Here is a 16,254-nt window from a genome sequence, read left to right as displayed (position 1 = left end):
AAATGCTGGGTAGCACATTCTTTACAAGGCAATAATCAATGGAGTCAGTGGCTGGTTCTGAGAAGGCAGCACTGAAATAGATGATGTCATGAATGAAGAACATGAGTTTTATGTAACATACTCTCTTATTTAACATCACAAGTTATCCACTCAGTTCCTTTTGATCCAGAGTTTGCTGCTTTGTGAAATCTTTCATCATGATAAAACGACCCATGGATCAATAGGCATTCAGTTATTATTTACTGTAGCAGATAGTTAGGAGATGGTTACTCTTGCATCACGCTGTAGTTACATTTCTCTTCATTCTCTCAAATCAAAGGCTTCAGAAGGGAAATCTACAAATAATTTGTTTGTTGGGAAATAGGTACATAGACAGTACATACTGTAACTTCTGCCTGTCCTGAAGATGCCATTAATTTAGTCATTTCTGTTGAAGTTACTTATTTTGCTCAATCTTTTGGCTCGTTTACTGTTGTCCCCAGGTCAATCTACATTTTAAAAGAATTCCAGCTACATCCAAAGCACAACAGCTGATCCTTCTCTTCGGCTTTCAGGGTAGCTTTTGTTCACAAACTGGTGATATGTGCCAGGTAATCTGCAGTGCTTGTAAAGACTGGATGTTTATACTTTGTACAGCCATCTGTTAAAGGTATTATTTAACAGTTTGATTTCAATGACTTACCATTAACCTTGGAACAGCACAAAGGCCTAATATAACCGACCACAATCAATATTCCTTTACCTGCCATAAATGGACAACAAAGGTTGAAATTAGGCCTATTGCCACAAGTAAAGTAATAGACAGGATGCTTCTCATCACTGTTTTGGTTTTCCAAATGGTAATTTTTAAACCTTTGATTTCAACATTCTATTGCACATATCATGTAGAGAGTAGTGTATTTTTTTCAGGACATTATTGGACTAGCAACTTGCAATCTTCATCAGAAGCTCTGATTCATTCATTCATCGACTGGCCTATATCAGTTCTGGTCTCAAGCTTTTGTTACTTGGATTTGATGTAGGATTTCTATGGATGTAATGATTTTCTATTCAGGTTCACATGATTAGAGCTGGCTTTTCAAAATAACTCAGGTTTTCCATTTCAAGTTAGTTTCACCCTGTGGGTTGGTTTGAAATGGATTCTTGCCAATGCTTGTTATCAGCTATCTGAAAATGAGTGTTCCTGAAGTGTCATTTTACTTCCTATGTTTGTGTATAATTATGCAGTGCCTTCAAAAAGGAGCACCTCACTGACACCGGCCTGACCATTGTCTCAAACTAAGAGAGACAGCTCACACCCTTGATATTGTACTTCAACCAGACTGTTTTAATTACTTTTATCTTTTAATATTTCTAAACATTTGAAGCTATGTAAAATTATCGCTTCCATTCCTTCTCAGTCCTTCAATGGTTGAAACATTTGTTCATACTTTTGTTGCTTGAATACTCATCAATGTTCTCATGGCTGGCTTCCTGCGAAATGGAATCCGAGCTCAATTAAAACTCTGCTGGCCATAATCTAATCACATCTCGTCCACTTCAGCATCATCATTGAACTAACTCGATTCTTTATCCTCTGTCTCTCCAGCTCTATATCCTCATCCAGTTCTAGAAACCTCTGAACTCCAAGCTCCAACAATAGTGGCTACCAGTGCACTGCCAGATTTTTTGCTTGACCATTGATGGATGTGCCTTCACCTACCCGGGTCCTAAGTTCAGGAAATAGCTTGAATGCTTGCCTCTGTCCATTTTCAAAAAGTCCCTTTGAGCACAGTTGCTTAGTTAAAGGAACATCTTGATCCTAATAGTTCCTAATGTAGCTTGGAGTCAGAAGCTGGCTGATAGCACTGCAGTGTCTTGGGATATTTTACAATGGTATATCAATGCAAATTGCTCTTGTAGTAGTCGTGCCAAAATGTCTACTTTCTATTCTGAAAAGGTTTCAGCCTTCCTTTATAAAAGGGAAAATGGTTGATGCTGCTGATTTGTGTCATTTTTAGAGTAAGCAAACTATTACTTCAAACATGCTCCTTCTCTGACTGACGTGCACAGCTGCAGAGCTGGGAGGCACCTGCTAGAGGTGACTATATACAGATGTTATAAAACAGCCACTGATAATTAATTAATAGATGTTCAGAATCTGTTAACTGAAAGAGACACTAAGGGAGACTTCTGTAACAATTTTGCCAACTGCTTTCACAATTTCACGTTAATATTTAACACCCATCAACAATTATGATGTATGTTTTTCTTCTATGTTAATATCTTTAGCTTGGTAGATTTGAAAACCTTGGTAAGTACTTTTAAATTGCAACAGCCGAAGTCTGTTGTTAAATTGGGGTTTTACATTTGGGATTCTTAGAAGCAATCTTTAATGAAATGCAAAACTTCCGCTTCCCTGAAGGAGGGGAAAAATCAGGTATCTAATTGCGACACATTATTTACATAAAGAATAATTTGTTTCATGTGGTTCATTTTTTTGTGTGTGGTGTGAGATTATCATTTGCATATAGGTTGCTTTGAGTGGCTTCCTGCAGCTGTTAAGGATCATAAAATGCTTCCAGGGACAACAGATTTCACAGTAAATTTCTCAGAGCCATCACAGAATTGATGAGGTTTGCTAAATTGTCAACAGCAGATCTGACAATTTCATTCTTTGAAAAATATGAGCAGCTTTCTTCATCTTTCTCAGTAGTTTACAGTGTACATGGGATATCTATAATTTTTTATTCGATAATGTAGTCTGCATTTTGTTTTGCTCAGGATCCAGAAATTGCAAGTGACTGCTAACTTGCAACAAAGCAAAAGTAATGGATGCCAGTAATCTGAAATAAAAATGCAAATACTGCAGATACTCAGAGGGTCAGGCAGCATCTGTGGAAAGAGAAAGCTAGAATCAACTTTTCAGGTTGGTGACCTTGCGTAAAAAAAAACGTATAGTTTATAAAGCATGGAACAGAAGACCCATTGGAGCATGATGGTGGGCCAACATAATTAAACTAGTAACCAAGAGCACAACCTGACAAAGGGTCTTGGCCCGAAACGTCGACAGTGCTTCTCCCTGTAGATGCTGTTTGGCCTGCTGTGTTCCACCAGCATTTTGTGTGTGTTGTTAGCACAACTAAAATAATCAGTCTGCCTACACAAGGTCCATATCCATCCATTCTCTACATATTCACATGAAATGCCTCTATCATACTTGCCTCCAGTGTCAATTCTGTGTGTAAAAAAATAACTTGCTATGCACATCTCTTTTGAATTTGCCTCCCTTCACCTTAAATGCATGCTCTCAAGTATTTGACTGCAGAGTATGGTGGTTGTCAACACTATCTATGCCTTTCATAATTTTACAAACTTCAATCGGGTCAGCTCTCAGCTATTGTAACTCTAGAGAAAACAACCCAAGTTTGTCCAGCCACTCTTTGTTGCTTCTGCTTTCCAGGCAGCATCCTGGTGAACCTCATCTGTATCCCTTCAGCAGCCTTCACATCCTTCCTATGAATGGTACAACCAGAATTGAATGTAATACTGATGCGGTATATCCAGAGTTTTATAAAGTTGCAACATAATTTCCTGTCTCTTGAACTCAATGCCTCAACGGCTGAAGCTTTTTCAAATCCAGATAGTGGCTTGAAAAGTTCTAGTGAAAGATCCCTCAAAGTTCTATTTTAAACTGGTAAAATCACAATGACTATTTTCTATCAGGCTTTAAGGGTTCTATTGCTATTTGATTATAAAACACTTCATTTCCCAGCTTTGTCCGAATTACTTTTATTTCTATCATTCAGGATGTCTCAAAATGTTTTAAATGTAATACAGCATGTGTATGTAGTCAGTTACTTCCAGTAAAAGGGAGGTAGAAGTTTGTCTAAAGCATATGCACAAAGCACACGATATAGTAAATCATGCATTTGTTGTCAGGAGAACCAAATTTTGGAAGTGGAGTTCAATGCATAAATGATAATCTATCATGCATTCACTGCATTCAAATTCTGCTGCTATGTCTGTATCATTTAAATGTGCCATGTTGATCATATCCTAGCAGTTTGTACTGCAGTATGTAGTCACAGATGTTTGCTATCCAGAAGCATGCTATTTTTCTAAAAATATTAACACATCATAAGGAATGAGTAAGATTAATAAGCTACTTTGAGCCCACCCTTGAGGCATGTGTTGCAACTTAAGACCATTCAGGTATCATTGTCCCGCAACGTATTCCTAATTACATCATGTTGTTTCTCCTTAGCATAAAGAATGGTAAGTGGAATATGAAGAGAGATATCCCTGTTTACTACATGATATATTATAAATGATTGAACAAAATGTAACGTGCTTAGCTTAATTTATTCCGTCGTTAAAAAATATGATGTACCTGTGACTTGGGAAACTAAATCTCAAGGTGACTTGGAATGGAGTTTGATGCACACAACTTCTTAATTTTCATTTAATTGTTATTTCTACAGATTATAGCATAGGAACAAGGCATCAGTCTAACTCTGTTGGGACTCCTTCCACCTGGTTTTGTCCAGCACCACCATCACACCCTCTACTCCATATTTGTTTTAACTGAATAATCTTTATTTCTCATCTCTCTATATTACATTACTCTGTTTTTATTTATTAGTCTAATCACTTTCATTTTTTGCACTTCAGTAGATTAACTAGTTTCTGATCTCGATTCTTTTTCAATACTTCACCATTTTCCAAAATACCTTTAGTATTATTACTGTGATCTTGTTTAGATGACTGGAATGATGTCCTTGAAATTCCATTTTACGGCAGTTGAATTGCGTGTAACATTATTCAAAATTATTATCCAAACGTTTGCTAAATTGTCATGTGGGATAATCAAGACCATATTCAGTCCTTTACTTTCTCATCTATTTCTTGGAGGTTGGTAAGTTTTTATCCGTGTAAGGGCATAATTCATTAAAATGTTCCAAAAATTTACCATCAGCTCATAGCCTTGATTTGTTAGAAAGCGATGGCTTCAGAATAAATATAGAAGTGATAAGCTGCAAGGGAAAAATGTTAAAACACATTTGAGTGTACTGAGATGATCATTTGATCAGGTGTATTCTAAGACCAGCTATATTATCCATATTCTTGGATAGGTAGCAAGTTTGATCAAAATGAGACAAAATAGGCCAAATTATGCTCTCGAACCTCTTAAAAGAGAGTTTCTGCTTTTGTCTTCAGAAGGTAGAGCTATGAAATACTGTAGTGTTGGTTTCTTGGCCCCGCTTCCGGATTCTGGGTGCTGTGGTGTGCCATGGTAGCACATTAGTTAGCATGACACTATTACGGCTCGGGGCATTCAGAGTTCATTTCCAGTACCATCTATAAGGAGTCTGACTGTCCTCCCCATGGAATGCATGGGTTTTCCCTGAGTGCTCCTGTTTCCTCCCACAGTCCAAGGATGCACTAGTAGGTTAATTGGTCATTGTAAATTGTTCCATGATTAGGTTTTTATTAGTGTGGATGGCATGGCTTGAAGGACCAGAAGGACCTATTCCATGTTGTGCCACCAAATAAATAAAAATTAATACCTTAGAGTAATGCAAATGCCTGCCAGATTGCTTCATACAATACTAGCAACTGGAGCTCATTCTCAAATTGTCTGAACGACCTGAATGTAAAGGGTCAGATTGGTAAGAATTTTTGACAATTTGAGTAAAATGTTTTTTTTTAAACAACTTTTTGTGAAAAAGTGTCCCAGTCAAAGCAACAAGCACTTCAAAAGTACTCAGCTGCTAATGATCATTGATGAAATAGCACTGTTCTTGTTGAACTGTGCATTAGAGTTTGTAAATATATTCCGCATTTTATCACAGCATTAGGCAAGATTTTCTTTAGCGGTATGCAATTGCTTCTATTTGTTTTATTGTCTAGATTGATGACCTGATATATGTCATTAAATGCCAAAATTAAATTAGCTATTGAGAAGGTATCAACATAGACAGACTTATTAACGAAACAACAAAAAGACGAATATGATGATCAAACCATTGAATAGGAAGAATTTAGACAGTGATGCATTACCTTAAGTGCTGAATAGAGCAGAACTCCAAATCCTTTAAGGTTGCTGATATTGTTCAAAGTAAGTTTATTATCAGAGTACGTGTTATTCCCCATGTGCAACCCTGAGATTCATTTTTTGCTTGCATACTCAATTAATCCAATAACCATGTAGAAAGAACGAAAGACCGCACCAACAGAGCAGGCAACTAGTGTGCGAAAGACAACAAACTGTGCAAGTAGAATAAGAAAGAAGAAAGAAATAGTTACAGTAATAATAAATAAATAAGCAGTAAATAGCCAGAACATGAGATGAAGTGTCCTTGAAAGTAAGTCCTCAGGTTATGGGAACAGTTCAGTGATAGTGCAAGTGTAGTTGAATTAAGTTATCCCCTTTGGTTCAAGAGTCTGATGGTTGAGGGGTAATAACTGTTCCTAAGCCTGGTGGGGTGAGTCCTGAGGCTCTTCTTGTGCCTCTGCTGCTTTTCTGTGCCAGTGCTCTGCGTAGATGTGCTCAATGGTGGAGAGGGTTCTACCCGTGATGGACTGGGCTGTATCCACTACTTTTTGTAGGATTTTCCATTCAAGGGCATTGGTGTTTCCATATCAGGGTGTGATGCAGCCAGTCCATATACTCTCCTCCGCACATCTATAGAAGTTTGCCAGTCTTAGTTGTCGTGCTGAATCTTTACATACTCCTAGGGAATTAGAGACACTTTCTTTGTAATTGCATTCATGTGCTGGGCCCAGGACAGGTCCTCTGAAATGATAACACTGAAGAATTTAAAGTTGCTGACCCTCTCCACCTCAGATTCCCCCCCCCCCCCACCCCCCACCCGAAGAGGATTGGCTCATAGACCTCCTGTTTCTCTTCCTGTAGTCAATAATCATATCCTTAGTCTGGCTGACTTTGAGTAAGAGGTTGTTGTTGTGGTAGCACTTAACCAGTTTTTCAGTTTTCTTCCATATGCTGATTCATCATCACCTTTGATGCTGACAACAGTGGTGTCATCAGCAAACATAAATATAGCATTGGAGCTGTGCTTAGTCATAAGTTGTACGTGTAAAGCAAGTAGACCAAGGGGCTGAGCACTCAGCCTTTGGTAAACAGGTGCTGATGGAAATTGTAGAGGAGATGTTGTTGCTGAGCCAAACTGACTGGAGTCTGCAAGTGAGGAAATCAAGGATCCAGTTGCCCAAGGAAGTATTGAGGCAAAATTTTGTAGCTTATTGATTAGTTTTAAGGGGTTGATGGTATTGAATGCCAAGCTGTAGTCGATAAAGAACATCCTGATGTAAGCATCTTTGCTGTCCAGATGTCCAGGTTTGAGTGAAGATCCAATGAAATGGCTTCTGCTGTGGATCTGTTGTGCTGTTTGGCAAATTGAAGCGGATCCAAGTTGCTTTTCAGACAGGAGTTGATATATTTCATCACCAACATCTCAAAACAATTTATCACAGTGGATGTAAGTGCTACTAGATGATAGTCATTGGGGCAGGTCACCAGGTTCTTCTCAGGCACTAGCATAATTGAATCCTGCTTAGTGCAGGTGGGTACCTCAGAATGCTGAAGTGAGAGGTTTAATGTCTCAGTGACCACTCCAGCCGTTTGATCAAATTGGTCTATTTTATAAGACAATTGAATTTGTTATAATATCAACAGTTAGTTCCCTTGCTTTGGGCCTAATTACAACAAATCCAACACAAATATTATAAAGATTGTTTGGTATAAAAGTAAGCAAATCTTGACTTGTTTACAACCACCTGTAATGTGCTATTGCCATTCTCATCTGCTTGGCCTATGCATGTTTATTGTAAGTTGATGCAGAAATCAATATAGTTGTATAGGATTGAATGCTTAAGTCAATGGATTCAGTTGGCATGGGAAGTATTTCCATAGCCAGGTGGAGGTGTTTACCTTTTCTGGCACAAGCTTTGATATTCCTAATGGAATATATTCAGTCAAACTGTGAGATTAGTGCTATATAAGAGAAGGTTGACCTTTGAACAATGCAGAAGATTAGACATAGTAGAAACCAGCTCAGACAGGAAAAGGAAGGTGATATTGAGAAGTATGTTAGGCAATAAATGGACAAATGAGAATTACTTTCGGTACTAAAAGGACAAGTGAGTGGAATGATGAGGAAATCTTTTACTTGTACAGCTATGTGCATTTTATTGTGTGTTGGGGCTTTTGGAAGAAATGGATAGTGAGGAAAAACAAGCAAGTTAAATTGAAAAGGAGTTCAAACTTTGGCTAGGATACATTTATCTGTATAGAATTTAAAAATTTCTCTTGACAGTAGCTTCAAACTTAATATTACATGAACTATTGTCAAACATGTGTCCATGTTTAGTTGTGCATCAAACTAAACAAAGACACTAAATGCTACACGAAAGCTCTCTCCACCACCATTCATCACCCCAGCATACCTACTATACAAAAGCATAATACAATGAAAATTTCTTTCTAGCAAATAATTAGATCATAAAGGACATTTTTATTGAAAAGAAGATACACCAATTTTACTTTAAATTACTTTTTAAATCTTTGCTTTATAGTTTGGAGAATCTTTGTTTTAGCCAAGCCTCTTTCTAATATATGTGAGTCATCTTTTTGTGTTCACATTTGCAACCTTACTGTGTGTATAATGTTACATGAAGGACAGATGATTTAATATAATTAGAAGCAAAAATAAAGTTTGCTTTACAGCTGTGTTATAATATTAAGGTAAATGTATAAAGATGTATAACAATGGTTTATCCAAAGAGCATCTTTAACATAACAGAATTTCTACAGATGCTTCAATAACCACAGGTGACCAACAGCACCACAGGGGGGTGGGTGGGTGGGTGGGTGGGTTTTGAACTACATATTGGAGGAAGAGATATGCAGAGATTCAAGTATTCTAGAGCTTAGGGCCTTGACAGCTGAAAGCATGACCATAAGCAGTAAATAATTAAATATAGAATTGATTAAGCAACTAAATCTAGATTAGAAGCATGCCATTGCCTTGAAAAGGAAATTACAGAAACTGGACGGCAAAGTTGTGGAGGGATTGGAAAAGAATGGTGAGAACATGTCCTCAATGCTGCTGGATAGAATAATACAAAAGATCTCTTGTTTATCATGTAAGATTATCATTGGCTCCCTCAGAACAGTTTATCAGTGGATGTTAATCCCTAAAGTACCCTGTGATTTGGGAACGTGCCTGTCCTACCATGCAAAGTCAGCTCTGGCAGACTGGGTGGATGAGGTCTACAGGAAGATCCAATGGCCAAGGAGCGGCTCCACAACTCTCCATGGAGAGTGAAGGGCATGACGAGGCACAGAAGAAGTCATGATCTTCCACTGCAACCAAGACTCCAGTTGTGGCGCTTGTTTCGTACTACGGGACTCGGACTTCTGAGGTTGAGGGAGTGGAAGTGTCCTGGTGCAATGGCTTTTTCACTTTCAAAACAGTCCCGCACAGTTTCCCTGTCATCATCGGATACTACGGACAACCACCACCCTGTGATGCAACAAGCTGACAGCAACATGTAGCAGTAGAGATACCTTCAGACCTTTCACACGAGTAAAATGGAACATCATGGAAGAGAAGAGATGTTAAATGAGGACCTCATTTACTCTCTCTATACTGTTGGAAGTTGTAATAGATTAATGGCACTACGTTTCAAACCACCTCTTAAGTAATTCCATTGACTTCAAGTTGATTGAAGATGAATTTTTAACAAACGGTCGTTTCAGGTGAGGCAGCACTTCACCTACAAATCTGCTGGGGTCATCTACTGTGTTCGGTGCTCCTGATGCTGCCTCCTCTACATTGGTGAGACCTGTTGTAAATTAGGGGACTGCATCATCGAGCACCTCCACACCATCCACCACAAGCGGGACTTCCCTGTGGCCAAACACTTCAATTCTGATTCCCATTCCTGTTCTGATGTGTCGATCTTGGCACAAGAGGAGGCCATCCTCAGTGTGGAGGAGCAACGTCTTATATTCGGTCTGGGTACTTGCCAACCCAATCGCATGAATAACGATTTCTCCTTCTGGTGACCAAATTTAACTCCCTCCCCTCTTCTCTGATATCCACTTTAACCTTTCATTTCTTGTCAGCTGCCTATTACTTCGCCTGTGTCCCCATCCCATTCTCCTAATATCCACTGTTCTCTCCTATCACGTTCTTTCTTCTCCACCCTTGACCTCTCTCACCCACCTGGCTTCGCCTATTACCTTCCAGCCTCTTCTCCTCCACCCACCTTTTTATTCTGGCATCTTTCCCCTTCCTTCTCAGTCCTGAGGAAGGGTTTTGGCCTGAAATGTCAACTGCCCTTTCCCAAAGGGGCTGCCTGACTTGCTGAATTCCACCAGTGTTTTGTGCGTGTTGCTTTAGATTTTCAGCGTCTGCAGACTTTCTCGCGTTTATGAATTTTTACTCTTCTGATTTTTAAATCACTGCAGAAAATAATGTAATATTTAATTATTTTGCATTCTCAATCAATTCATTTATATGGTATCAATGCATTATCAGTAGTTCGTCTATATTTATCTTCTTGGAAGAAAGAGAAGCATTTACACATTTTTCTGTTAATCATTCTTGACTGCAATTATTTTTTTGCTTTGTGATTTCCATGAGAATTTTGAGTATCACATCTTGCTGCATGTATATTTAAAAGAATTAGGAGGACTTTTGCATCAATAGTGTGTGTATATATAAGCAAAATATTTGGGTGCTGGGTGTGGGAGGTGGTTGCAAGATAGAGGACAGGTAAAAATATTATGGATGATCTAAATTTTATGGGTGTGGGTGTTGTGTGTTTGAATCGTCTGGTCGGGAAAAACTGGTAAGGATGAGGATTTCAAAAGCACATTGTTGGAGTAGACATTGAATATAGCCAAATCCCATTTTTCCAGAAATTTTCATGTAGATGTCAACGGAAAATATTTCTTCAGAAATAGATGAAATAAGATATATTGATAGAAAATGCAGCATTATAGTTCAATTTGCATTATGTTGTTTATTATAAAATGCATATTTTTATTATTGCATTATTTAGAAATGAATAATATTGTGAACATTTATGACTTACTGTGCTTTGGAACAGATCAGTGGCAGAAGATGCATTTGGGAAGCTTTTAAAATCCAACAATAGGCAACTTAAAAAGCCAAAAGAAGGGAAAAGATGAAATACGAGGTCAAATTAGCCAATACTATAAAGCAGGATACCAAAAGTTTTTTTCAGTTATATAAAGAGTAAAAGGGAGGTGAGAGTTGATATTGTTTCACTAGAAAATGATGCTGGTGAGGTAGTAATTGGAGACAAAGAAATGGCAGATGAACTTAATGTGTACTTTGCAACTGTCTTTACTGTGGAAGACATTAGCAGTGTGCCAGAGGTCTGTGAGTGTCAGGGAACAGGAGTGAGTGCTATTGCTATTACAAAGGAAAAAGTGCCAGCAAGCTGAAAGGTCCTAAGATGGGTAAGTCACATGGACCAGACGAACTACATCACAGAGTCCTGAGAGAGGTTGCTGAAGAGATATCAGATGCATTGGTCATGATCTTTCAAGAATCACTTGATTCTGGCATGATCCCAGAGGAGTGGAAGATTGCAAATTTCACCCCACTCCTTAAGAAGGGAGAGGGCAAAAGAAAGGAAATTATAGGCCAGTTAGCCTTATCTCAGTGGCTGGAGAAGTGCTGGAGTCTATTAATAAGGATGAGGTTTTGGGGTACTTAGAGACTAATGATAAAATAAGTGAAAATCAGCATGGTTTCTGTCGATGGAAATCTTGCCTGACAGATCTGTTAGAGTTCTTTGGGAAGTAACAAGCAGGGTGGACAAAGGAGAGGTAGTGGATGTCATTTACTTAGATTTTCAGAAGGCATTTGATAAGATGCCACACATGAGGCTGCGTAACAAGATAAAATCCTGTTGCATTACTGGCATGGATAGAGGAATGGCTGACAGGCTAGCGGCAGCAAGTGGGAATAAAAGGGGCCTTTTCTGGTTGGCTGGCAATGACTAGTGGTGTTCCTCAGGTCAGTATTGGGGCCGCTACTTTTCACATTGTCAATGATTTGGATAGTGGAATTGATGGTTTTGTGGCCAAGTTTGTGGATGATAGAAAGATAGGTGGAAGGATAGGTAGTGCTGAGGAAGCAATATGATTGTAGCAGGATTTAGACAAATTGGAAGAATGGGCAAAAAAGTGGTAGATGGAACACAGTGTGTCGAGAAACGTATGATGATGCATTTTTGTAAAAGGAATAGTGCAGACTGTCATCTAAGTGGGGAGAAGGTTCATACATCAGAGGTGCAGAGGGACTTGGGAGTCCTGGTGCAAGACTCCCAGAAGTTAGAGGATGAGTCTGTGCTAAAGAAGGCAAATGCAATGTTGGCATTTATTTCAAGGGGAATAGAATATAAAAGTAAGGAGATAATGCTGAGCCTACATAGAATACCAGTCAGGCCACACTTGGAGTATTATCAACAGTTTTGGGCCCCATATCTCAGAAAGGATGTGTTGTCATTGGAGAGAGTTCAGAGGAGGTTCACAAGGCTGATTCTGGGGATGAAGGGGTTAACATAAGAGGAGCATTTGTCAGCATTGGGCCTATACTCTCTGGAATTTAGAAGAATACGTGGGGATCTCATTGAAACCTATCGAACGTTGAAAGGACTAGATAGGGTGGATGCGGAGCGGATGCTTCCTGTGGTGGAGGTATCTAGAACTAGAGGGCACAGCTTCAAAAATGCCACCCTTTACAACATACGTAAGGAGGAATTTTTTTAGGCAAAGAATAGTGAATCTGTGGAATGTTCTGCCACAGACTGCAGTGGAGGCCAAGTCTATGGGTGTATTTAAGGCAGAATTCATCCTCTTCTGACCAGTCAGGGCATCAAAGGATAAGGTGAGAAGGTAGGTGTATGAGGTTGAATGGATCTGGGATCACCCAAGATGAAATGGCGGAGAGGGGCTGAATGGCCTAATTCTGCTCCTATGTCTTATGGTCTTTTGCATTATTTTCCAAATGATTATTAATATACATTGCTAACTTATTTGAGGAAGTAGAGTGGCCACAGAAGGACTTAGAGCATGAGAATGGGCAAAGAAGTGGAAGATGGGATACAGAATCAGGAAATGTATGGTCATGTGCTTTGCTCGAAGTAGTGAAAGGGCAGACTGCTTTTTAACTAGAGAAAATTCAAAAATCTGAGGTGCAAAATGACTTGGGAGTCCTTGTGCAGGATTCCCTGAAGGTTAATTTTTAGGTTGAGTTTGTGGTGAGGAAGGTAAATGCAATGTTAGCATTCATTTCAAGAGTAATAGAGTATAAAAGCAAGGATGTAATGTTGAGACTTTATAAAGCACTGGTGAGGCCTCACTTGAAGTATTGTGAGCAGTTCTGGGCTCCTCCCTCCCCCTTTTCCACTAATTTTTGAACTGGTGCTGTTGTGAAATGACTATCCTGGAATCTTGGAATTTGACTTCAATGGATTAAAAGTGGTCATGATTCATTTGACTTTAGCTTCTCAAAGTTTTAGTAATCTCTATGTTGGGCATCAGTTTAAAGTGATTCCTGGCATCCAGCAACAATGTCATCAAGCTAATTGAGCAACCGAAAGGATTTGCAGAGATCTCAAACAAGAAAGGAAATAACACAATTTAAAATAGAATAAAACACTAAATGAAAGTTGGAACATAGACATCGACATAAACCAAACCTGGTTTTGAGCAATGTGATAGAACTGATGAATGACTTCATCATGAAGGCACCTCTCAGTAACAGTAATCAAAATATTGTCGATTGTTACTTTTAGTCCAAGGGAAAGTGAAATGAGTTTAGATCTGGTATTTTAAACTTAAATAAGAGGAATAATGAGGGCATGTTTGCTAAAGAGAGATAGATCTAGTAATTAAGTAGTATCAAAGTGACATCTGGATCCAGGTGAAAGGTCTTGACCGAAACATTGACTGTCCATTTCCCTCCATAGATGTTGCCTGATCTGCTGAGTTCCTCTAGCAATTTATTTCTGTAAAAGCTCTTAGGCCTTCGCTATCCATGTTTATTGTAGCCAAAGCAAGTGGCAAGAACTAAAGAAGAAATGAACAAAATTGTTGTTTGTCATTCTCTTTCAGATGGGCCTTTGTTATGAAGAAACATCTCAGCACCCATTTATTGGGAAAACACGGCATTGGAACACCAAAAGAAAGGTAGAAGTGGGCAATAATATTGATTTAATGCTGTTTTTATGCTGGAACTTCTGATCTTTATTCTGATATATTTCACAAAGTGGAATGCAACTTAATTTTAATTTCAACAGTTCTGTTTATGTATCTTGACTGAACATAGCAGGTCGGCTCATGTTGTATATTGTGCACCAAGTTCCCGGCTTGGGTATTTTAGCAGTTTAATGTGTGTTTGATCTCCACCACGGAGGGAGTCACTTTAACCCAAATCACTGGGTGGAAAACCCATAGCACACGTTTTACATCCAGTCCTCATTACCTTTCTTTGACCTCACTGATACTTCATAGCTTGTTTCAAAATCCAAGATTTGTAGATGCGTTAAATTCTAAGTCAAGTTGTAACGTGACTTCATTGGAGAGTAAAATAAGACAGACTGCAAAGCCCATGTCATGTACAATTCTGTCACATACCTGACAGGCAAATTAAATTAAAATTTCCCCAGAGTAGTCATCCATGGACATTATATGCAACTTAAAACACAAACCACATTTACAGTCAAGCTAGACTTTGTGGCTACAATAACTGGTAATTTACATAGAATTCCCTTTATAATCCTACCAACAGCACTAATATGCACTTAATTTAACTATCCTGTAGTTGCAAGCTGTCAACTGCCTGTTTGGTTAATGTAGCTTCAAATGTAGGCAAGTGGTTCATAATTCTTTGTATTTGTAACTTTTCTTTTGAACTAAAAGTACAACTAGTCTGTATTTTCTTCTGCTATAGATTAAGATTAAAATAATTTCTCATGAAATCCTGTTTTCCATTAAGAAGAAGCCTGTCCATTTGCATTTATATGATTAATTGTTAATGATTTACTAAGTGTGATATCCTACAGAATTTTAAAGGTGAAAATTTTTTCGCTAGTTGTCACTATTTTAGAAAACTCTTCTGATGGAAATCTTTCTTAATATATTTATACTGCTCTGGAATAATGATGTATAGTGAAATAGAAGTTTAACAAAAGTGAAGGTGCAAGTGGTATTTTCTTTTCTAGACTGATTTTGTTAAGTTGTTAAAGTGTTTTGGTGTTCACTGAAGTTTTTGCAGATGTTTGGAATATAATGGTCTTCAAATTGCAGGGACCAACATCCTCACCTTCACAAGTAAAAAAAAAGATATTTGACATGTTTGAGATAGTTCTAACATGCATATTTGTTGCACAGAGCCCCCCATTCAAGAGATTAGTATGTTTATTTATTTCTTTATTGTTACATGTGAATTACAAGCTGCATTCGTGGTCTTTATGTGATTCTATAACTGTGTATCAGGACAGAGATGCAGGAAGTTTTCAGTGACATCAGTTGCAAGAATTAGAACTTTTGCACTGGTTGAGCATCCTTTAGAACAGGGTTCCCAACCTGGGGTCCATAGACTCCATGCTTAATAGTATTGGTCCATAGCTTGAAAAGGGTTGGGAACCCCTGCTTTAGAAGTATGCTACATCTCTATTAGCTCAGTCTTCTTGCTTTAGAGCTGCCCATTCCTTGCAATTCAGGCTTTATATTTGTATAGAGCCCCAGCACCTACAGTTTTCTCAACTCTGAACATATCCTCTTTACTAAGTCATTCCAGTAATTTTGTAGAAGGCATGTCCCAATCAGGGAGTTTGATGTTAACAAGTAGCAGGACATGTGATACTGCTTCTTTATGGTAGGCCATGTTTTTTCATTGTCGGTTCAGATTCCACATCGACTGAGTAAGATTTTTAATTCAGATCCTCCTGTTAAGTGATTGTGTACATAGTCATTTTGAAGAAAACTTCTATTAAACTGAATTTACTAGGTCAATCAATTAAAATTCTTTTTGGTATGTTGCATGGCTAAGTTAATTTTTCATGCTGCAAATGGGAGTCATCACATTGTCGAAAATCTGTAGAGATGGCCTATGGCTAGAACACAATCCATTTGATTAGACAAAGCTGGCGTCATGGCCTTTTGTGATCTGTAAGTTGCAAGGCTGATGTGTTCTCAGTTTC

The 16,254-nt window shown here is 38.4% G+C and overlaps 1 protein-coding gene across 2 annotated transcripts in view; it reads left to right on the top strand.

Moving 5' to 3' along the window:
- LOC132395800 (zinc finger protein 407-like) overlaps window positions 1-16,254 on the top strand; it is a 469,731-nt gene that overhangs the window by 208,246 nt on the left and 245,231 nt on the right. For both annotated transcript variants that reach the window (XM_059972857.1, XM_059972868.1), the window contains exon 4: window positions 14,165-14,239. In XM_059972857.1, coding sequence (XP_059828840.1) covers window positions 14,165-14,239 — 75 coding nt within the window. The remainder of the gene's footprint in view (window positions 1-14,164; window positions 14,240-16,254) is intronic.

This window comes from Hypanus sabinus, chromosome 1 (genome assembly GCF_030144855.1).
Source record: "Hypanus sabinus isolate sHypSab1 chromosome 1, sHypSab1.hap1, whole genome shotgun sequence".
In the NCBI taxonomy this organism is placed as follows: domain Eukaryota; kingdom Metazoa; phylum Chordata; class Chondrichthyes; order Myliobatiformes; family Dasyatidae; genus Hypanus; species Hypanus sabinus.
This window is presented reverse-complemented; position numbering and strand designations above follow the sequence as displayed.